Source organism: Ciconia boyciana, chromosome 17, assembly GCF_034638445.1.
Source record: "Ciconia boyciana chromosome 17, ASM3463844v1, whole genome shotgun sequence".
Classification (NCBI taxonomy): domain Eukaryota; kingdom Metazoa; phylum Chordata; class Aves; order Ciconiiformes; family Ciconiidae; genus Ciconia; species Ciconia boyciana.
In genome coordinates, this window is record NC_132950.1 from 1157301 (window position 1) to 1181015 (window position 23715).

The 23715-nt window shown below is 44.4% G+C and overlaps 1 protein-coding gene across 8 annotated transcripts in view; it reads left to right on the forward strand.

Moving 5' to 3' along the window:
* The window catches only part of LOC140660841 (S-adenosyl-L-methionine-dependent tRNA 4-demethylwyosine synthase TYW1-like), a 110299-nt gene that overhangs the window by 79632 nt on the left and 6952 nt on the right, over positions 1-23715 (forward strand). For 6 of the 8 annotated variants that reach the window (XR_012045509.1, XM_072882130.1, XM_072882131.1 and 3 more), the window contains exons 14-15: positions 2528-2638; positions 15807-15974. Coding sequence is in view for 7 of the 8 variants with exons in the window: in XM_072882130.1 (XP_072738231.1) it covers positions 2528-2638; positions 15807-15974 (279 nt within the window). In the remaining variant the exon portion in view is untranslated. The remainder of the gene's footprint in view (positions 1-2527; positions 2639-15806; positions 15975-23715) is intronic. The other 2 variants (XM_072882134.1, XM_072882133.1) reach the window with 2 other exon arrangements.

A 23715-nucleotide genomic window follows, 5' to 3' on the forward strand; every position in this document is an offset into this window, starting at 1 on the left:
ACTGTTGCCTTGAAGCTGCCTGCATTTGTTTACCACTGTGAGCTGACCTTTGGGGAGATATTTCTCGATTAATTGGGTATGTAATCACTTCAGACAATTGACAGGCCTGTGTGTATTGGAGTTTTTCCTCTTGTTAGATATTTTTCCCTCTGGTTTCTTCTTTCCCTGTTATATGGCAAATGATGCATTTATTTTTTGTATTAGTTCTTTCATTGTTTTTCTCTTTAGTAATTAACTGTTGGTTTCATACTTGCCTGTTGTCTCTTGGCCTGAACCTTTCTTTTGCCAATTCATTCAAATCATATGAGTTTCTTGTTCTTAAATATATGCTTATATGCTACGGGTAGAGTAGAGGCCAACTATTTTAATTCTTGTAATATTTGGCCTGCAATAATTCTCTCAATTCTTTAAAGTTACTCTCCACAGACTTTTTTTAAAGGAAGCTCTACCTTTAATTATTTTTTGAAGACACTGACTCCTTGTAGGTATTGAATCCTTGCTCTTGTTTACCCCCCAGAGAATTTTGCACGTTTACCTACTGCCTTAGGTTCCCAAGATGACAGGCAACAGGCAGTGAGTGGGACGCTTCTGCCCACATTGGGTTTGGTTCTCTGTACATATGTACCCTAAAGACCTACCCCTGGCTCTGTTCAGATGTCAGTGGGAGGAAGAAGATGCTCCTGTTTTTTATTTGTTTATCCTCTAGTTATTTGTTAGTAAATAATCTGGAATGTTTCCATAGCAAACTGGTGTAGAATTTTTTTTTCCCTCTTTGGAAAACAGAGAAATGTGTTTTAGGTAAGTGATGTTTGATTTTTATACAGAGGGCAAAATTCACTTAAGTAGCATGTAGGTCAGAGACTCCGAAGAAGTAAAACATGGCCAGATTGGGGATTGGTCCTGGGAAGTATCGGTTTTATCTGGGGAGGGGTAATAACATGAACTTTTTAATAGCCTTGGACTGGAACTCAGGGTCCCAGGATCTGTCCCTGCTTTGCCCCTGGCCAGTGGATGCTGTCAGAGTATCGCAGTGGGAAACGGTCTGAGGTTTAGTGATGGAAAGTTCAGCTCGGTAGCAGATCTCCTTATTAGCTTATCCTTCTGGTTGAAAAATGTCACAAACTGAATAGTGTGCGTGCTTCCCATGCACATGCAACATGAAGTTCAGGTAACTTTGTGCCATGGGCATGTCATGGGTAATAGGTAAGGGAGAATCTCTTAACTCAACCTGAGTCTAAGCCTGTCTTTCTGGAGCAGGAGAATTTGATTCCAGCCCTTGCTGCGCTGTGAAGTCCCAGCCCTGGGATAGAGCCTGGCCCAGCTGTGGAGTCTTGGGTTGCTGTGGATTTTTTATGGTGCTCTTTCGCCCTGGCTAAACTGGTGCTTTTGTCCATGTTTTACAGTCTACAGTGTGCCAAGGAAGGAAAAGGAGTTAATTCAAAAAACAATTTTGCTGGAAGATTGCTCTATAAATAAATTCCAGAGATAAATGAAATAAAACATTAGTGGAAGATGAAGGGAAGGAGAGGGGAAAGATGGAAACAAGTAGGTGTAAGCAGTGAGACTGGATTTGTTCCATGGCCAAGTGCTTGTATTGATAGTAGAAGTCCTTTTGTCACCAGTAACTTCTTTGGTGAGCAGCCCTTAGAGGGAAAATGAGAATAACTCCAAGGAAAGAAGTTCTCAGAGTGCTGTCTGCCACTGTGCCCAGAAGTAAGTCAGGTCTGGGCATCTTGGAGAGGCACCGGTGTGATGAGGAGCTGCGGTGCTCAGCAGCAGGATGGAGAGGACAGATCTGTGCAGGGATGCTGCCAGGCAGAAATCCAGCTGCCCTGCTGCAGGGGGTAATGAGGGGTGGATGCTGCTCTTGTAGTCATTAGCACTGCAGCTACTGTGTTTGTTCCTAATGGTTTGCACCACACTTTTTATAAGGCTAGATCATAAGCGGCGTATTTTCAGTGTTTCCCGGTTGTGATTTTAATTGTCTCTTTGTGCTTCCAATAAAATGTTCTGCATAACTGATCACGGGAGAGCCTTTTGTCTGCGATATTGTACCTAATGTGCTGGAAGAGTTCACAGACAGGGCAGACAATGGTCTGTCTATTCTTGTTCGTCCTGTCCAAAAGTCACCAATGCCAGATGATCCAGCTGGAGGAAATAAAATATCTGTATAGCAACTAATGGTGAGATTTTTATACCTGGGGAAGCAAATCAAAGAGAGATAAACTTCCTGATTATTTTCCCATTAAATTAAAGCTCCTGTAAAAACAAAGTGCCTGGGATATATAGGGGGAAGATAAGTCTTTGTACAGCAAAAGGTGGCTCAGCTCACAGGTGCTGCAAGCAGCTTTCTTGAAAGAACAAGTGAGGTGGCTCCTGGTTTGGGTCTGGTTTGTTTCACCCCTGGGGTTCTTCAAATAAATTAATGTTTTGGTTTGGTTTTTTTCCTGTTTGAAGCTGTATGGAAGGCTGGAACATCCTCCTTGTGTCAGAATGTGTTCCTAATGTAATTTTTCCTTTATTTCAGCAACAGCGTACTGTTTATAGGCTGACACTAGTGAAAGCTTGGAATGTGGATGAACTCAAAGCCTATGCTGACCTGATATCTCTTGGTAAACCAGACTTCATTGAGGTTAAGGTGAGCTGGACGGAGCTATTTTATTTTTTCCATCAGTATTTTACTTTTTTCCTCCCCATTCCACCCTCCCCTCCACCCTGGTCTTAAACTTACATGAGTGATTGCAATTCTTCCAAAGATTTCAGTGATGCATAAGGAACTTATCTCTTGCCTTTAAAGTTAAGCAGACTGATTTCTAATATTTTATGTGTGCATTTGGAGTAGTCTTCAGTGTTATGCAAGACAAGCTTTGTACCAGCCAGCATCAATTTCTGCCCAACGGAATCATAACCCTCTGCTCTTATTTGTATTTATCATGAGAGCAGAGACTGATAAATAGATATTCCTTCTTTTATGTCAACCATCATTTTAAACAGAATATTCTGGGACAAGCTGGTAGTTTGTGGTATTATTCTTCCCATCCTGGCCCTGAATTCTGCTGGGGAAAGAGGTGATAATGTCTGGTTTGCCGATGTGGTATTTGTCAGGCTGTGCAAAACAGGGGGAAATACTACCCTCTGGAACTGGAATAGCTACTAATAGAAGCATGTGAGATACAGCAGGGAAGGAGGTGCATTATCTTGGGATTAATCTATTTAGTATATAGAGAATGTAGAAAAGGCACATTACAAAGTGTTCTGTAAAGACTCACTATCAGCATTTTCATCCAGCAACTCCCCTGCAGACGAGCACATTTACCTCAGGTCCGTATTTTTGCAGCTCTATTACTTCTGGACTTTCTTTCTGTCCTCTCTTCTCTTTTCTTTCTCTTTCATTTTTTAACCTTTATTTACTGCTGCTTTGAAGAAAAAACCTGGAGTTTGCTGCAATTTCCTTATGACACAAAACCCAAAGGTTTTGATATTATCAGTATTGAGAGGTCCCTTTCTCTCTGAATGTGCTGCTGAAGTTGAGAGCTTAATACAAAATAAGACTTTGAGTACAGTTTGGGGAAAAAGCCTCAGTTTTACAATGTGTACCAGACTGTCTTCTATTCCTCAGGTAAAACCTAGCAGGAGGAGTGCTCCTATGGGGCCCTTCCCACCTTGCATCTCCTGACTCTTACTGCAGCTTGGTAGTACAAGATCTTTTCTTCCAGTGTGCAAGGAGGGCAGAGATGAGTGTGCATGCCAGCGTGGAGTATGAGGCTCTCAGTGTACGTGCTGCTTAGCCTGCTCTGTCATGTGTAGTGACTTTAATTAGTAAAATGAGTCAGGTGTAAGTTAATCAATGTTTCTGAGCGCAGATTCCCCTGAGCGCTCTCCAGGGCGAACATCTGTCTCCTCCAAGGCAGAGGGCTTCTGTTCCCTTTGCCTGGGGAAAGATTCAGCCTTGCAGTCATGGTTTCCCAGCAGTGTGGAGCTCAGCTCTCCCAGTGGCTCTTCCCTGGCAAAATCATGCCTCATACTGCCAGGGAAATACGTGAGAAAAGAAGTGGTCATAGAGGTATTCCCAAGGTGGTCGTAAATGTACTCCTGGCTCTTCCAGCTGGGACAGGCTCCTCCCCAGACGGCTTCAATCGAAAATGTCGTTGTTGCACTCCAAGTGCTTCAAAGTGCTTTTCAGATCTCAACCAGCGATGACTTTCTCCGAGGAAGGGGTATATGTTGAACACTTCTCCCTGTTTGCAGAAGTATGAACTGAGGCAGAGAGGGGCTGGGTGACATTCCCCAAAACCACGTATTATGGTCGTGTAGCTGGGGGTTCAGCATCACTCGTGTACCTGCCAACATCAGCTGCAAAGGGGGTTCAAAAGAGTGCAGGACAAGGAAGGCAGAGGGATGTACCTGGCACCTGCTGGCCACATGATGTTGGGTGGGTTTGGGTCTTTTCATGGGCTGATGTGAGTATAAGTTTGCAGTTTGGTGGGTTTTGGTTTTGTTTTGGTTTGGTTTTTTTTTGAAAAAAGTGTATGCTGTTTATTGTTACTTAATTGAATTTGCAGGTGGCATGCTTTGATCTAAATGTCACTTTTTCAGAAATATTCCAGCAGGTAAGTGAAGTTCTGCAAGTGCTGGAGGACAGAAGTGTCTAACAGGGTGCTGATTTTTGTCAGATCATGGTGTCTTCAAGCTAAGGGACAGAACATCTCTGCCTCAGTTTCTTCTTCCATGAATGGTTTAGCATTGTGCCTATATTAGGGCCACAAAAGCAGTCTGTGGTTGGCATGTAGAAAGTCTCTTGTCTTTCCAATCCCGAGAGCAGTAGTCGGGGGCATGGGAAACTCAGGTTTAAGCCTTTGCAAAGGATGCAGCATCTCTCTCCCTTGTCTCTGCCAGTTGCTGTAGTTAGGCTGACAGGGATGGGGAAAGTCTTCCCTTCCCCGGTTACAGCTCTCATTACAAACCACAGTACAGCGCTTCACAACTTCATTGCGATCTGTAGACTCAAAGTCCAAAAAAACATCTTCTACAGTTTGCTCTTTGTTTCCCGTCTAGTGGAGGAAGGATGACTTTCCAAAGCTCTCAAAACCACACAGCAAGTCTGACAGTAGCTAAGCGCCCCGCAAGACAGAAGTGAGCAGCTGAGTACAAGAAAACACACTAATTCCTTTTCAGCTTCAGCAGCAGAAATTAATTGTCAGGGCACTGCTCCACCTCGTTCACCAGCAGGGTCTGAAACAGTCTCCAGTTTTTTCCATTTAATTGAGCTTTTAAATAGAGCTGCGCTGTTCCATTATCTTAATTTCAAAGACAGGAAAGCAGGGTCCATATACTTGATGCACGAAGCATGCCGTTGTGAGCAACATTGCTGGAGCACCCGTTCGCAGCAGGAGCTGAACTGATGTTAATCGCTGCCTGAAACAAATGGTGCAGCTCTGTGCTGGCGCAACATTTGGGGTTTAAATGGCATTTCCATCCCTTTTAAAAGTCACAAAATGTTGTGATGGCTTCCCTGGAGCAGGGGATTTGCTTGACACTAGGTTGTGTTTAAATAGACCCCAAGTTGGATGAAATGTCTTGGTCACAGATTTTTACATGAGATGTTTTTATGTGAGAGCAAGGTCTGGTTTTTTTTTTTAAAGTTGCCTTTCTTCCTTGCCTCTTTGGAGCAAGTGTAATGTTCTAAAAGGTGTGCACTTGGTGCTCTGCAGAGGGCAAGTAGCTCACGCTGAATATAGTATTAGCCCAGTCAGTGGCCTTATTTGTTTCGCATAGTTTCATCTGCCAGTTCCTGCTAAGCAGCAGCATTTCTAAAGTGCAGATGATTTGCCTTGGTAGGGAGGCATAATGGTTTTCTCCTCTTGCTGCACTGTCTCTGTGACTTTGAAATGTGAGGGGATTACATGGTTTCTCACCTCAAGTGTGGAACCAGTTTTTCCCTTTTCTTGGCCAGAAGGAGTAAGAGGTGTGTTCTGGAGTGGCTGATGAGCAACGAGTTGTGTTGCTGCAGGGTAGTGAGAGAGTTCAGCCAAGTACCAACAGGAGAGGCTGACGGAGGGAATGTCATCTTAAAGACGGCTTCCTTACTTGGCTGTCCTTCTCTGAAGTGTCGATTGATTGCTCGTGGAGTGGTGTTCCCCCACGCTGCTGGAGATGTTCGTGTTGCTGCTGTGCCTGCACTCAGACCCTTACCCTGTGGTCTGACCTAACTAAATTAGTAGGTTACCCTCCTTTGCATTCAGCTGTGCGCTCTGCAGACAGCTTGTTTTCATCTGATCATCTTTAATCCTGGCTTGCAAAGCTCTCATCCAACGCCCTACCCATGAGATCAGCCTTCTCTTACGGCAGGATCGCTGGTGCAGATGGCTGCTGCAGTGGTTTCAGAGGCATCTGAGCTGTGCTGTTGAGCAAACTGGAGCTGAGAATGCTTCAAGGTGCTTCGTTGCTTCTGCCTGTGCACCTGTGGGGTGAAGCAAAGAGCCGGAGTCTCTGTCCCTGCCATGTTTGACTGCTCTGGAATAAAAGGTGAGCAGATCTCCTTCTCAGCAAAAGAGAACAGTAGAAGAGGAGCTACATCGTATCCCCCCAAAGCCTGGGAGTTTGCAGTTGTGCAGGCAAAGTGTACATAAGCAGAGTGATCACATAGATATAATCCTACAGCATTCAAAGTCATGCTTGATGCAATAGTACGTAAAGTCAGGAGTTAAATTCTGACCCAAAGACAGAAAGGTAGGGTGGAGGTGCATTCAAATCTAGCACTCATTATTGCTGTTGGTATTCCCTTTCATGCGCTCTATGTATTGATCTGCACTTAGACAAAAACTCCTGCCAGTGTGTAACTGGCCTTTAGTCCAGCCCCAGCAGTTGTGGTGTTACACAGCATTTGTGACCTGGGAATTTTCCCCAAAAGACTTGATATTTTTGATTAAAAGTAATTTATTGTGTTCCTTTGAGAATGAAACATATTGAAGAATCTATTTGGCATGTGGATGGGGCTTAGTGTTTTTTTTTTTTCCAAAACCCCAGTGTGATAGGTTAAAAAGGCAAAGACCAAGTCCTGCTCAAAGCAAATAAACAAAAAAATATTACAAGATACTGCAAAGCATCTGATAGAAAATGAGGCTCATCTCAGCGGGATTTCCTGGTTAAATACTTGAGGTAAATGACGTTCATTTAAAATGAATGTAGCTAATCCCCTGTTGCTCCGGAGAGGCTCATGGGGTGGAGTGGATAGAGATTTAGATTCTTGCAGGGCTTAATACTTGTTCTCATTTACAGGAGTATCTTACAGCAGTGTAACTCTGTGGGACCCTATTCTCTTATTTAAGCCAATAGAAATTAGCCTTGATTACCCTTGTGTAAAACCCAAGTAAATGAAGAATCAGTCATGTGGTTATTAAATACGCATCAATCTTATTTATTGCCTTAGTCTCTTTTAATGCCATAATGTCACTGCCATAGTTGTACGAAGTTGATTGTTATATTTAAGATCTAGAACATGCAACTCATCCTTTTGCAATGTTACTCTTTTTGTTTTAAAAGCCAGAGGCCTGTGTTGGCGTGCAGTATTTTACCTTCTTAAACCAAAGGGGCAAAAGGATTTTGAAGTGAAATGTAAGTGGGTCCTAAGGAACTCATTCAGCTATATGTGAGTGGAGTGTGCTGCAGGGTCACGTTAGTGCAAAGCCAGGTGAGTGCACAGAAACCCAGGATGGACCTTTGGTCACTGCAGACAGCTCACGGAGCAGCTGGGCACACTTGTGTGTTTAATTGTGGCTGTGTCCACACATCCTCTCTGCACTGTCAGTAGCTTTAAGGTTGTGCACGTGCAAGCGTGCATGTCGAGTGCTCAGCCTTGCAAACATGGCTTTGCATTTCAGAGCTGCTTTTGCAATGGTGAGGGAGATCAGGTTGCTCTCGTCAGAGCTGCAAGTGGAATGACATCGCTGGGGAAGTGGTCTTTATTTGCTAAAGTGAAGCTTCATCTTGCAGCTCTCAGTAGCAGCATGGCTTCCTGCCTGAGCAGAGCCTTGCTGCTTCTCTCCATCCGTTTCAATTTAAGAAAGAAAAAAAAAGCCTGCCTGGCTTGTCCTTTGTTCGAGGGCTGTCCATACCATGGTTCTGTCTGAGGGCAGGACTTGGGCAGAGCGGAGATGAGTGTTGTGGCACTGCACAGAATTTCCTCAAGCCTTTGTGAAATCAGTTTTCAGCTACTTGAAAGCACTTATCCCTGATGATTGTTCTGCAGCTCCGGCTCCAGCGCAGCACCCTTGTGCCGAGCTCGTGTTGGTGGATGGGCTCAGTGTCTGGCAGAACTAAGGATGATGTTCTGGGACTGCAGCTCCTGCTCTTGGCATCTGAAGCTTTGCTATGAAATTAAAATGACCAAGTAAATGTCTGGAAGGAAGGACCAGAGGGAAGTACCTGTCCCAGTCTGCTCAGTCTTGTCATATTAAACAGTAAAGATTACTTAAGTGCTTAAAATAATGAGGAAAATGAGCTCTGCTTTAATGAGCTTTTAATTGCATGCAGCAAGAGGCGATTGCCCCCACCTGTCAAAAAGCTGTATTCAGAGTCTTGCTGCCATTCCAGTCTGCATTTAGATGAAGAGAAGGTGAAGTTAAAATCTCCTGTCCTAGTGCCTGCTATAAAATAAATCCAAACAATGTGTAATTTCCATGCCTGGAAAAAAAACCCACTGACCACTTGCTGTTCTCTCTAAACTACGAGCCATGGGTCTAATAGCCTGCCTGCATGTCCCAAGGACAAGGCACGAGGTGTGGATGCTCTAAGGCCAGGTGGGCAGCGGCAGGGCTGCGCTGGGCTGCTCAGGGGGCTGCGCCACCTCCCCATCGTGCTGCAGGGCAGTCGGGCACCCAGGGGCTCTGGCTCTGCTGGGTAAAGCCCCGTCGCCCTGGGCTGCCCCTGAGAGCTGCCTCCGAGTGGGCCCTGAGCAGCCCCGGCTGAAGGCTGCTTCTTTCCTTCTTGGCATCTGTGGGTTCCAGAGGCAGGGACCCAGCTTGCTATTTCTGTTGATCCAGCTAAAGGTTACAAGTTACTAATAGATGTGTCTGAGGAGTTCGGCTTGACATCAGTGGGTTTTTTCATGCTGTGAGTACATAGTAAGGCTCTAACAAGTTTCATTGCAAACATAGCTGAATGGTTAAATTTTGAATTTTCAAGTGACCCTGCCACACAGTTTCATGGAAAAGTCAGTCTTTGATCCAAACCTGTGTTAATACAAATACCTTTCTGAAACTGAGGAGGAATTTTTGCAGTCCAGTACTGGGCTTGGGTGCAAATCTAAGCCTGATGAAAATCCAAGCTAAAATGGATTGTTCTCATCTATATTTTGTGTTTCAGTAAAGGTTAATATCCAAAGTAAGTGGGAAGTGCAGGGCATGGAAATTGCATTAGGCTCGTGAGGCTTTTAGATATGACCAAGGGAAGCTGTAGAAAATAAAGAGTGTATGGTGGCTGGTTGTGTGCGATGGCCCAGTGCTGCTGTACTCAACTAACAGTCTGTAAATAGTAACTTTCTGTCCGCGGCTCTGAGTGCTTCCTTGCAGGAGAAGGGCTTGCACCGCGTACTGTGTTTTGCAGCTGCAGAAACTGAGGCAGGGTAGGAGTGGGTCGAAGCAAAGCAGGTCACTGGCTAAAAATTCACATCCTGCCTTCCAGTCTAAGTCTTTCTACTCCTTCCACCTCCCTCTTTGCAATCTCTGTTTAACAAGGCATAAGGACCAGGGGGTGAGTGATTTAACAGTGGCTGTTTCTCTCTCAATATCTATATGGCTCATTTTGAAGAGCTGGAATCAAAGGCTGTGACCAGCATTTCAGAGTTTAGCTTTTACAGGAGGAGTTCCTTTGACTTCAAGGGAGTTGCTGAAGATTTATGGGCTGCTGTAGTACCGATCTGCATGTAGCCATGTGTGGTACATCTGGAGAGCTGGTGTTAAATATTGGGGTTATGCTGCATAACTAACTATTTCCGTTCCTGCTTTTCAGATTTAACTGACACAAACTGATGTCCTTTGTTAAATCAACTTGAAAGCGATTATTAAAAACAACCAATGAGCCCGAACCCACTCCAGCGAGGAGCAGACGTGCATGAGAGCTTGTGTATATAATTTGGACAATGCTGATGCTCGGATCATAAGCATTTTTATTGCAGAGAGTGCAATCTATCAACATGTTATTTGGGGCTTTTTATATTTGTCTTGGGTCAGGGCTGCCCCAGTTTTTAAACAGTGGCTCTGTCACTCAGCAGCTTGGCTGACACTTTGTTCTTCTGTTAATTCACACGAGCCTCAATTAAACAAATTTATAATTTGTGGGCTAGGAGTTAAGAAAATTCTCTTCTTTGGTAATTAAGTTGGGAAGCCTGCAGTTTCAGAGTTGGGAAACCAAGCACTGTCTTATTTAGTTCTCCAGTAATTTTTTCTTCATAGCCCCATGGATTAAAATGATTGCTGGCTCTCGATCTCCGTCAAGGAGCCAGATCGCAGTGGAAGAAATGTGCTTCTCGCTGCAGCGATAATCATCTTGGCACAAGGGGTTGCTTAAATACAGTTGTGCACGCTAGGCTCTGTTACAGCAGCGCAGAAATCCAGAGCACGTCCAGCGCAGTTGCTCTGGATTTGTACCGGCATAACCGAGAATAGCTGAGATGCTTTTCAAAAGGCTTCTGCATTTCAAGGTATTTGGCCAAAGCTATGTGGCATGATTAGGATGCTAAAAGCATCCTTATTAAAGACTAATTAAGAGGCAGCATCATTGATGTTGCTGCTGCAGGGAAGTTGGTGTAAGAGCTTAGGGTGTACAATAGAATGGTTTCTTTTTTTAATACTTGATGTCTTAATAACTGTCTCCGTGTATTACTGAAAAGTATAACATGACCGCCCTAATCGACTGTTCACATTTTTTAAGTGGTATCAGCACTGTTAATTAACTCAAGTTTTAAGAAGTTGGGGAAGTTGAAAGCTGATGTGCTTTCACAACTTAGCGGTGTGCTGCTAAGCTGATTTTCATTGATTTGTGCTTGTGAATTAATCAGCCATTCGAGCACTTAGTTATTCCATTTGCCTCTGTGCTTTCTTTGCTTGTAAATGATCTCTCTGAAGTTTATTAAAGGAATGAGTCATGTTGTAGCTTCCTAAGAATTTTCTCCCTCTGTAGTCATACATTTTTCATGCTGCTCAAATCATAATCTGTATAATGAACGTGGGGAAAATATTGCTATATGGAGCTGCATCTATACAGCTGAACTTTGGAGATACATATCCTATTATTTGCGTGGCTGGCTGCTCTAATATAAGAACGTTTAAAATCTTTTTCAGACTTTCAAAGCCAGGCTAAAAAATTAATGTACTTCTCTGTTTAGCACTCCCCCGGCTTGTCTGCAGTTGTGCATAGTCAACCTGCTTCCACGCTGGCTCTGAGTTATGGTGCGCAACTCTTAATATCCTTTGCTTGGGCAGATTAATAGAGGAAGTCCCTCATAAATTTACCAGGGAGAAAGTAACTGCTTCCAAAACTTGTACAGTTTCTAATTAGTATGAGTCTGTTTCTTTTGTAGCCCTACTTAAGCACTGTGTGGTTCACCTTGCTCTAATTTTAAGTGTTTGCAAAGGATCTGTCTCTGTTTATTGCTGGACATGACACGTTCAACTTTAATGTAGGTGAGTTAGGTCTTGGGAGTGCAGCATCAGCTGGGACCAGGTGCCATAAACATAGCGTGGATGCAAATGCCATTTAAAAGAAGTAGAAGTGTTCTTCACAGAGGAAAAACATGAGAACGCAAAACATAATCATCCATAAAATTGTGTGCGCTCTGTTTTAAAGATGGGTGCTTGATGGGATTTTGTGACTGGAATAAAATAGCCCAGCCAAAGAGCAAAGGTGGTGATGAAATCACCTAGAGAGGTACAGAGGAGTTGGGCTTTTGTCTAGAAGAAAAGCAGTTTCTTGTGTGAGCTTGCCCTTTTGGGTGCTGGTGGGTTTGTGACCTGTCTTGTGATACCACCAATTAAACCAGTTGGATAAGTGTTTAATGGATTTTATCTGGAAAGAAAGAAATAAGCAAAAATACATCTCAGCAAGCCACATACTGCTGAGCTAATTTATGAGAATTTTACTAACTTAATTAAAGATGGAACAAGGCAGTAGTGAATTTGTGGTCATGGCTAAGACTATGTCAGTAATTCAGGAGGTTCAAGTGATCAAATCGCCAAATTAAGAGCAGCTGATCCCAAAATGACGAGGCTGAAGTTGGGTGGACTGGGGTGTAGGAGAACTTGAGGGGTTGCGTTTGCTGACCAGTACTTGTTGCAGGGCATGGAGCTGGCTGCTGTACGGGGTGGGTATTGCAGTGACCCAGAGGCCCCCAGCTTCTGATGCAAGTCAGTCACCCACACCAGCGCTTGTGTCTTGGCTTTGTGTAGGGCACAGCAGGAACACGTGTCCCACTCCAACACGCTCTCCTTCGGTCTGTTTGCTCTATCGGGTGGTTGGGAAAGGAGCTGGAGCAAGAACCCAATATCTCTGCTGACTTAATACAATTAAGTCAGCAGTGAAGGTGTCTTTTGAACAATGCTACTTCTAAATTAGCAGCTAGTTTTGAGCGTGCTTCCAGAAAACTATCAGAAAAGCTATTTTCTCAAAGACTTGTGCTCCTGCCTGTTCGCACTAGTGAGCTACAGAGCTCTGCAGACCAATGTGTGGTGGGGAACTTCTCTCCGTGCTCTGCCCAAGGGATGCTTGTAGTGCTTGTCACATCAGATTGCATGTGCTGGGTACTTCCCACCCCGTGGATTAGCTTTTTTTTGGGTGCAGATACAATGTGCCAGCACTGTGTGACCTTTAATTCTGCCAAATCAGGGGAAATCAGGAGCGATGGGGGCTTTGGGGGTGCATGAGCGATGGTGCTGGCCTTTCGGCTGGCAAACGGCATCGGGTGGGAGATCTGCAGTCAGTGCAAATCAATCTTATAAAAAATCCCTTGGTGTTTCCTGTGGACGTTCGCTCTCAGGCGACTACTTCAGCTCTCAGCATTTCACAAAGCAGCACGGACTCTTTGTGGAGTGGTAGGATTATAGAAATTCCTCAGTTGTTCTGGTGGCCTTTGACCAAAACAACACAAGCTGCTTTTTAATGTCATCAAGTCAATTCTACTCATCAGTAAACAATAAGAGTTCCTCTACAACAGCAACTCAAGCCTGGATTTTCACCCTCCCTCTGCGTGTGCGGGAGGTGCAGGCAGAGATGGACTTTTTTCGAAACAGTTCTCAGTATTTACTGAATTAATTTAAGCAAAAGATAGTAAGAATGAGATGAGCTGGAGGGAGTTTTTACAAATGCCTTTATATTTTTGGGTGCTTGCTCGTGTACTCAGCCCTGAAAATTAATCTGCGTGTTTACTGACTCTGTTTGCACTGGCTTTACTGTGCCAGTGTTATTTCTGTATCTAGCTCATGACCCTCGATATCCAAGGGGGTTATTGAGCAGTTTGGACAAGTGCTCCCAATCTCTCTTTTTTTTCTTTCTTTTTTTTTAAAATTTTTTTTAACAAGGGTCTGGAGCACTGAATGCCCAGCATTTGCTGTAGCTGCCTTCTCCTGTAGGTGAGGTCTGGGGGAAAAAGCTCAATATCTTCCTTAAAATGCTACCACCCCCCCCAGGCACTTGGTGAGCAGCCTGCAGACCTCCATGTGAACAGAGCTGCTGATACCAAGCCAGAGAATTAAAGAATAATATTGGAAACCGGTGACTTGTGTTTCTTTAACTAGATTGAGGAGGTTGAGCAGAGTTCTCCACCTGGTTTCTAGAAGGACTTAGCCCCGTGAGGTTTCATATTCATCCTTTCGTGTCGGCGTTGAGGGTCTTGATGGAACCTTGAATCACTGGAGGTAGCAGCAGAGCCAGCAGCAAACCAGCTCTCATGGTCTGCACTGTGGTTGCCTCTAACAGCGAGCTCAATGCTGAGTGACTGGGTACTTCTGTATCCCAAGGAGTGAATGAACAACGAAGAGCAGCACCTTCCTCTAGCCTTGAAATTTTCTTATAGTTTTGTAAGTCTTTTCTTAAGTGGAAGTTGGAGGAGCAGTGCTGCCATGGAGAGGAGCAGACCAGAGGCGAAGCAGGCTGGATTAGGAAGATGAGGTTTCAGCAGTGCCACGATGCTGTCCGGGGCGGCCATCCTTCCTCCCCCACAGCTTCCCCCATGGCCCCATGCAAATCTTTGTCTCCCTTTTTGCCAGGCTGTAAAAAGAGGGTAAGAGCATGTCCCTCCCAGAGGTGTTGACTTGCTGGCTTCGTTAAGGATTGTTAGGTGCTTGGCTACTGCAGAAAAACAGCTTAGATGAGCGGAGGGGCAGAAGCAAAGCCCTGTTTTTTCTGGGGGAGCTCTGTTTTTGCCCCCAGTGAAGATACTTTCATCCCCATGGAGTTGCTTCTGGTTTAGGAAAGGTCTCCGAGAAGGTAATGGGTGATGTTGCGCTAGACCGTGCAAATTCACCATTCCTCCACCTTTAAAGCCCAGTTCCATCCCTCTGGTTTGAACCTAAAATTAGCACTTGTCTGTGAACCTTGAGGTCTTCTGAAGACATCCTCTGCTTTGTCCCACTTTTGCATTATTTAAATTTTTTAGTGATTTTGCTCTTTGTGCTCTCAAGAATCACACGCTTTGTGCGGGCACAGAAGAGAAGGATGTTTTGCACACTTGCAGCTATTCCCCCCCCCCTTTTTTTTTTTTAAGGAAAGGCATTTAAAATAAATCTGTTTCTCTGGGCTCAAGTTGCTGTACCCTGCCAGCATCTGCATCTATACCTTTCTCCTAATGAGCCACATCTCTGCCAGTGCTCGGTCTGGGCACTGCTGCCCGGTGGCACTCATTCTGACCCATCTGCACATGGATGTGTAATGCTTTACAAATGCCCATTTCTTACACCAAAACTGGGAGTGTCTTCATTTTTATCTAAAATGACCAGTAGTTGAGATCTCAAGGTTCTTCCCAAGATACAAACAATCATGTGAATAAATCTCCAATATACATATTCATAGAGCCCCAGGTTATTACCTGGGTCTCATTGCATGGGCACCACAGGGAAGACAGAAAATGGGTTTCAGAGTGCAGGGACTGTCTTTTCATCTTCATTGCTGACATGGTCTTGATCTGGGGCAGTTACAGCAATTGTCTACAGCTCAAATAGGCGTTTTTAATTCTCTTGTAATTAAATTGAACAGCTGGAAGCAGGGAGAGCCAGCAATGTACAGCTGGGGGAGCTTCCCTGGGCACAGTTAGGGAGGAGGGCAAGTAGGATGGTTATACAAGGGACTGGAACAAGATTTGTATGGATACTAGAGGACAGTGGCAGAAATCACAGCCTTGGCTTGGAAGAGGAGAGGTCCTTACCTCTGTGGCTCATAGGACAGTTATCTCGAAGTGTCACACTCACTTGTTGTATTGGTTGTTTGCGAGACTTTCTTCCAGGCATGTCATGTTTGAAAACCAAGGGACCTTCAGGACCATCCTCTATTTAAATGCTTTTAAAGCTACTTTCCAGGATAAAGACTAACCTGTGTTTTAGTGCTGGGGAAGCCTGGGCACACAGTGGTTTGGTGATGTGTCACTGAAGGAGAGACCGATTTTTGATGCCATCTCCAAATTTGTTACCTTTCCATAAGATACAGTGCGAAGGGGGGGCAAACCAGACCATTTTCAGGGTTTGCTGTGGCCGATGTGACAGCACTGCCCTGAGCTTGTGAAGGGTCAAGCTGACAGTGACAGTTTCCATGTTTCTTCCCAGGGTGTGACATACTGCGGTGAAAGCTCGGCCAGCAACCTCACCATGGCTAACGTCCCCTGGCACGAGGAGGTGGTGCGCTTCGCCCGGGAGCTGGCTGACCTCACCCCTGACTATGAAACTGCATGCGAGCACGAACATTCGAACTGTCTCCTGATAGCTCACAAGAAGGTGAGACTGAGCCAGGGTGTGAGACCAGGCACTGTATCTCCTCCCTGGAATTGTTGCACAATTGCCTTGTTCCAACACATTTTCTCTCTAGAGTTAGCTGGATGCTTCTTGGGGAAAAAAAAATGCATAGCATGTATTGCAGAGAGAGCTGTAGAATAGTTACTGAAGCCGCTGCAGGTTGCAGCCGGTTGTGATAACTTGCAGCACTACCGCAGCAATCCAGGCAAGAAGCATTTAATGGCTCCAGGAGGAGTTCAGCGCAGTATCTCTTGTGCTTTGTCAGAATCGCTGCTTTGCATTTTGAGAAAAGCAAGAACAAGTCTTGTTGAGGTGGGTCAGCTGGTTTTGTCTTGTTTCTGTTTTTTCATGATGGTTTTCAGTGGTATATACAGCTCAGTAAGGAAGTTACACCAGAATAGGCTAGGGGTTTGCTTTTCCTCTTCTGGATCTTTGATACCTGCCAAAATTGTAGACCTCCTTCCTTTCAACCAGAGTTGAAATAATGTATTTTCTTCCCTTAGAGAAGTAACTTTGGCAAAAGACATCGATATGTGGTTGTTAACAGAGGATGCTTTCCTTTTGCACTGGAGCTGCCTTTCTGCAAAACTGTTTTGCAGGACAAATGAAGCAGCTAGAACAATTATACGCATTCTCCATCCTAATGATGGGGAAGAGGTAGTGGTGCTGCCTTCTGATACCAGTCCAGCATCCCTTTACGCTACTGGAGTGCTTTGCAGGCCAAGCATGTCTCAGCAGCCTGGGTGTGTGTAAAATGTTTTGTTTCAAACTTGGGTTTCTTCATAAATACCATCAGCACAATTTGAAATACAAGTGAAATGCCAAAAAAAAAAAAAAATTTTAAAGGATGCAGGATATTAAAAATATCAAGTACAATTTGGTTTTCTGAGCTTCAGAAAAGCTTAATAGAAGGATAATAGAAATGTATAATAATGTGCTAGCTAGGCAACTGATGGAGCAGCTACTTATTATGTTAATTGTGATGATTTTGCTCTTTGCATATTCTTCGCCTGTGTTTGCTGAAGTCTCACAAGCGCTCGTGTCCCTCACTTAAGCAGGAGCTGGTTTTGGTGAGTGGTGGTGTAGGGCTTTCCATGCGAGGTGATTCGCAGTACATGCAGGGAATAACTGGTTAAAATCACCGCTTGCAAAAGATCTGAAATATTTTAAATCCATGTGTGAAAATTATTAGAATCTCATTGTTGAAAACTTCTGCACAGTGACAAAACTGTTGCTTTCTTTTGCAATTTGCAGTTTTACAGGAACAGCTGTAAAGGAGCAGAGAAAAACAGGATACCTGGCACTATTTTTGCTTTAACTTACCTTAAAGTTGCTTTATTTACAGTCTCTGTCTTGGTTGTTGCCACTGGCAACTGTGCCTAAGCAAATCCTTGAATGAAAAATATTCTTTTCCATTCTAAGGTGAAGGGCCCAGGGAAAGAAAGGAAACAGATTGCCACCTAACTTATTGATGCATAATTTAAGTAACATGGTTAGTAACAAGAATGGATTGATACCGGCCCAGGAGGAATTCAACAGCTGCTTTGCTTTCCAAAGCCATTAGGAGAGGGCGTCTTTTGGAAGCAATCTATATTCGGTACTAAAATAACTAATAAAAAATAAATTTATTTCTATTATGTTTAATTCTGAATTTCAGGCTCCAATGGAGAATAAAATTTGTCAGTGTATATTATTTGCAGAAAACCTGTACTCTGGGAACAATCAAACTGTACTGAGTAATTGCAAAATCAAAGGTTTCTTTAAAAAGTTAAGGAGTTGCAGGAAGACGGTAATAAAAGTCATTAGGAACTGTGATTTATTTCACTGTGGTGTTCTAGGTCTGAGTTTTGAAGTGTTCAAACAATGCTCATTAATAATTTTAAACACCAATATTGAAATGCCAGCCTGTGTGAAAGAGTTTGAAGCATCAGAGAAATAATGCATCTTGCTTGCAGCCTCTGCTCCTTGATTTATGGAGAATCATTGATTGGCACCTTGATGAATAATAGTTTAGGACTTAGGCTCTGAAGTCTACTAAGGCCAGGGATTTAGGTAGAAAAAGGGATTTTAGGTAGAGGAAACTGCAGTTTGTATGTCTGGTGTTATTTTCTTTTCTCGGGAAGTCAAGAGGCAATACAGAGATAGGAGCTGTTGCATTTTTGGGGTACTTCAGTGTCTTAGAAATCTACCACAAGGCTTCCAAGTCTCTTCCCACACACACGTCCACCCCCCTTTTTTTTCCGTGTTGACCAGAAGTGGGTTCCTGGTGCCTCAGCGTCTGTCTGCAGTTACAGGTGAGCTGCTTGTGAAAGCCTTCAGGACTCGGTGAGTCTTGGGAAGTGAGATGTGTCCCACTTAACCGTGGAGAGCTTTGGATCTGGCACTCCTGCACTGTCCCAGGAGAGCTTAAAAAGTCTCATATACAGCAAAATGTTTGTTTTCCAGTTACCCTTCATAGAACCCTAAAAAATAACACAGAATGCCTGCACCCCACTCACCGTGACCTAAAAAACCATTGCTTACTGGTATTTCCACTTTTTTTGGGCCAACTGGGTATCAGCTTCTTAAGCCTGAAGGACAAGCGAGGACAGCCAGGGCTGAGTGCAGCCCTCCCTTGGCTTGATCTGGGCTCCCATGGGTGGGAGAGCTCCTCTTCCCTCTCTTCCCTGCATCCTCCTCCGAGCTTTCTACTCCCCCCGGATGCTGGTTTCCGTCTCTCCTTGAGAGGTGCCTTTGATTCTTTTCTGTAGCAATAGTGCTAAATTCTCGAGTAATTATATTTGCTTTGTAGCAAATCCTATAGACACCATGGTACAAAAAAATCGAATTTATTACAGCACTTTTGAACTAATTGGCTGAGATATTGAGACAGAGGCAACTTTATAATTTAACAGTTAATTCAGGTAACCTTTTCCAGAGAGAGACCTTAGGCAACTGCTTTTCCTGGGTTGTAACAATAAATATATCCTTGAGACGACCATAAGAAGTGCCGAAGAAGGGGGAATGTGCTGCAGCTGTCGTGCAGCAAAGACTTTTTTGAATGAAAGTTAGCATCTTGGTAACTTCTAGAATAAAACCCTCTGCCCCGCTTTGTTGAATTGGCTTTACGCATGTGTTTACCACCCGCTCCATTGTGTCGAAATGCTTCCCTGCCAATTATCTCCTATTATGTTCATTTAAATATCTACCTTGCTTTTGCAAGTGGATTGTTTTCCAGCCACGTTATCCCTGTTGCTTTACAGCCGTAAGTTTCTCATTAGTGCAGTTTGTATCGTGTCCTGCTGCTCGGTCTGGTCCTTAAGCAAGTCTGCTAGTACGTGTGAGCATCCCTGCCTCTTCCCTTGAGCCTGGGATTGATTTCCATGTCAATTAGCCATGCATAACACAGGGAGTGGTCCTGAAATCCTGTTGCTTTTTGGTCTCTTTGGAGGTCTCAGTTAACAGGGTGAAATGAATGGCTGGTGGGCTCAGAAAAGTGGCTGCCATCATCCTTTTTTGCCTTAATAAATGGATACGCCTGACCTCCATAAGCAGATCCTAGTCCATACCCTGGATCCAGATGTTGCCTCGTGGTGCAGGTGCAGTCCTGTGCCCCGGACCTCCCTTGTCTTACCAGTTGGATTCTTTCCCTGGTGGATGTGGTCTGGGTTAGCGTGGCGTTCTCCAGCGCGGCAGGGTGAGCCTGGCATCCACAAAATGACCCAAGGCAGATGCTTTTAGGAAGATCCCTGTAATCATTTCATTTCCCATAACCAAAATGCAGTGCTGAGGGTACACAGGGTACATCCAAGGCAGGTGTCATGGGTAGTTTGAACTGAAATGAGTTGGGGGGAGATAGTAGCCTGGCCAAAGGTGCTCATCTCTCTCCATCAACCAAGAAATCTTCCCAGCAAAGAGGGAATCGACCTTTTCCTTCCCACTGGGTTTTTCCTTCCCACAGCACCACCCACGTCTGCCGTGGGGGCTCAGATGGGATGCGAAGGCTTCACGTGCGTCCTGGCTGTGCTTGCAGAAGGCTTGAGAGGTTGGGTGAAAGGCGTTGAAGTTGTTCCATGCTGAGCATTTCATCTATATTTAGGGAGGAAAAGGAAGCACTTAACTACCAGCTGCAGATTGACTAACAAGGGTTATATTAGAGAAAAATAGTCCATCACATTTTATTTCCTTCCTGCCTTGCAAATCATTTGGGGAGTGTAAGCTGTCCTTGTGATCCAGCATCCTAGATCCAGAATTTGGATCATGTTCTCTGCCTGCTCGCCCATCGCTTAGCCCATACCTGCAACAGCATTACAGTGCAAGGGGAAAAATGAACTTGGGTTGCTGCTTTGTGTCAGAAGGTCACCAAATAGGTGTAAAAGCCCTGTGTCTGCAGCAGAGGCAGGGGATGGGGCTACTCCCCGGCTGGGGACAAGGTGTCTCAGTAGCTAAAGAACAGCCTTGGTGCAGGCGTGAGTATGAAATGTTATGTTTCCTAAGGGTTTCTGTCTTTCTGTTGTCTCCTTCCAAATAGGAAGGTGGCTCTGCTGTGCTTGATCTGTTAGTTATTAAAAGAAGATCACAGTTGTGCTAAAGTAATCTGGTTTTCATCCATTGGAATTAAAACTGTCTGGATGTAGACCTGGCTTAATTGGCAGATGAGATGTTCCGCTCTGCAGCGGGTAGGGATTAAAAAAAAAAATCTGCAATAATGAATCTTTTCTTTAGAATAACTCACACAAGATTAGATGTAATAAGTAGAAGGGAACAAGTTGCAGAGGAATGGTCCCACAGGCGTAGAGCCGTACAGCGCTGGGGAGGGACGGCGCTTGCCCAGCAGCGCACGGGCCGGGTTGGCGTTGGTTCGGTGTCCGCCTTTTTGTTTCACTCTCTTGGAAAACAAATAGCGAATCCCATTTCTAGGCATTCTAGTTGCCAGCTTTGGAAGGTGTTTCATCTACTTCAACATGTCTGATTGCTAATGAGCACTTAAGTCACCGAACGTATAACTGCAAGGCTACTTTTTGTTTCCATCTAAAATTGATGGAAACTTGGTACTGTTAACTGTTCATTGATACTGTCTGCAAAGTTGCTGAGGGGTTTAAAGCTCAGTTATTCCCAGGGCTTGGTGTCACTGTGCAGATTTTCATTTAGCCCCACAGACATGGGATGTAGTGAGACTGTTACCTCTGCGTGCCTGGTGTCCTGTTGGATTGGTTATTACCTTCTCTTGCACGCGTTTGTAACTTAACCAGCTTAATCCTAATTTCTTCCCCCTAAAGCCTGAGGTTACAACTGGTAATCAAAAAGAAAAGGTTTTTCAGGTTTTTAATATGCAATATGACCCTGTTAAGATTAATTAATCTACAATATTTCTTCTTTTCCTGAGTGACTCGAGTTCAGTCACTTTCACTGTCAAACAAAGGGAGCCTTGAACAATTGTGAGCCTTAGTTACGTGAGAAACTGTGTGTAATAATGAATTTATTTGTTTGACTTGGAGAGCTTCATACTGGCAGGTGGCGAAAATAGTCATAGCAGTTGCATAATGTAAGTGCTTTGCACTCCCATTATATATGATCTGCTTAATAATACCCTGTATGAAAGTGTAAAAGCTGTTTTGTTTATTGCAATGATGGGCTGTCTTCAAATTTAAATTAAGGAGCTCAGGATTGGAGCCATCAAGATCATTTTTCCAACTGCCTTTTTGATGTCGTGCCCAGAGAAGTGGCTGACGGTAGAGACCAGCAACAGAAAACCAGTAGCTGAAAGCTGCTGCATTGCAAATCTGGAGTGGTAACTAATTCCCAAGTAACACATTTGACGTGGCATTACCCTCTACTCAGACATCTCCTATTTCAGATACCAGCGGCCATACATGCTTCTAAGCCAAGCGACCTTGGGAAGTGGTGTGGGAAGATGGGATTTTATGTTTCAGAAGGGGAATCATAAAGGTAGACTGGCAAGTCAGCCATGGTGAGAGAGGGATGAACCTGCCTGTCCCGGCTTCGCGCGTGGCCTCGGCTGCTGCAGTATTTAAATTCCCGCAGCCTGCAAGAGCCCAGCTGCACAGTCTAGACAGTTCATGAGACTTCTGTCTGTCCATTATAGAAAATCCAGATGTGTATGTTACCCCACCAAATGCGTAGATGTGGTTCACAGAGCGATTCTCTGCAAGCTTTGTGCTGTTTCTTTAGGACAGCTATGCTGCAGCAGACCTGGGGTCTGTAAGTGTCCCCTGGTCTCTTTGGTGACAATGAAAATGTAAGAGGAAATAAAGGGGATGATGAGTGTTAACTCCTGCCCTGCCACATGGCCAGTTGTGGCCAGCATATAAAGTAGCTGGGTCGGATTTATGTTTGTATTCATATATTCACATATACATATGTGAATATTCACGTGTATCACTGCAGACTGATTAAACTTGCAGTGTTTTGATGTTGCTGAGTTGTTCCAGCTGCTGCCAGGGGTTCTAAGGAGAGGAGCATTTATACTACAGATTTTTTTTTTCCCCCTCAAAATACTCTTAATACAAGCCCTGTAGCGTGCCCGTGTGGACGAGTGGTCTTCAGTGAGGCTGTGGGTTGTGAGCATACCTGACCTGAGATACACAGTCTGCACAGCTGGCAGGAGGCTGCACGGATACTTGCAAACAAGTTTTTGAGTTTCAGGACCATCGATATGTAAGCATGGAATTAAAAATAAATAAATCTGCTTAAGACCTGTGCACAAAGCTGCACTCCATCTCCCCAGAACAATGCTTTTCCTTAATAACAAAAGTATTTAAGCTCAGCAAAGAAAGTATTTCAAGGAGAGCCACTCAAAAACAGACTGAGGATATCCTGACTGCTTCTCCAAAGATAATGCAAAGATAAGTTTTCTTCTCAGGGAAGAATATGAATGGATTGTAGTGTAGTGGGTTTTTTTAAATCCCTCTGTGTGTTTAAATGCTCGGGCAGTGCAGGGACTGTAATGCTTGCAGGCTCTGAATACATTACTTCCTTTAAAAAAAAAAAAGTCTTTGTGCATGAAATGATGTGGGGGTTTTGTTGTTGTTTTTGTTTGTTTAGAGAGCAAGCCCCTGGCTGCAACACCGAATGCATCTTGCAGCCCTGGGTCGCCAAAGCCACGGGCAGCAGCATTGCCGTTGGTGCTTGGGGGCTGGTTTGCGGGTGGCAGCCGGGAAGGGGCTGTGCAGAGGGTGCTGGATCCAGCCACTCCGTGGGGAGCACCCTGGAGCACCCTGGCAGCACAGAGCCCCTGTGTGAGCTGTCAGCTTGTGTTGCTTGGCTGGGATTTTAACGCTCAGGCAGGGAGAAGATTTAATTTCTGAATGTCTAAGAGCAGAGCTGGCAGCTGGGCTTAGTTTGTTTTTCAGGGTGGGACATAAAAAGTGTGGACCGGGAAGCATCGGACCTGCTGGCCTTATAAAAGCTGAGTTGCTGAGACTTGCTTTTGAAAAATGCTTCTTTAATGTCTTATGCTATGCGCAAACCAAAATAAGTGTCGACTGAAACATTTGGCAAGGCCAGGTTTTAAAATGCTGGAAATCACAACTAGAAAAGCCATCAGAGGAGCAGTGGGCTCTCCCTGCCCTCCTGTGTGATGCTACGCGAGTTTCTGTGCCTCCCTGCAACTGAAGCATGTGCTGTTTTCCCTGCTTACCGCTGATTGATTTTTTTTTTTTGTATGTGGTCTTTAAAACTACGCATAAAGCTGCTGTATTTAACCATTAAATCCTGTGCATCT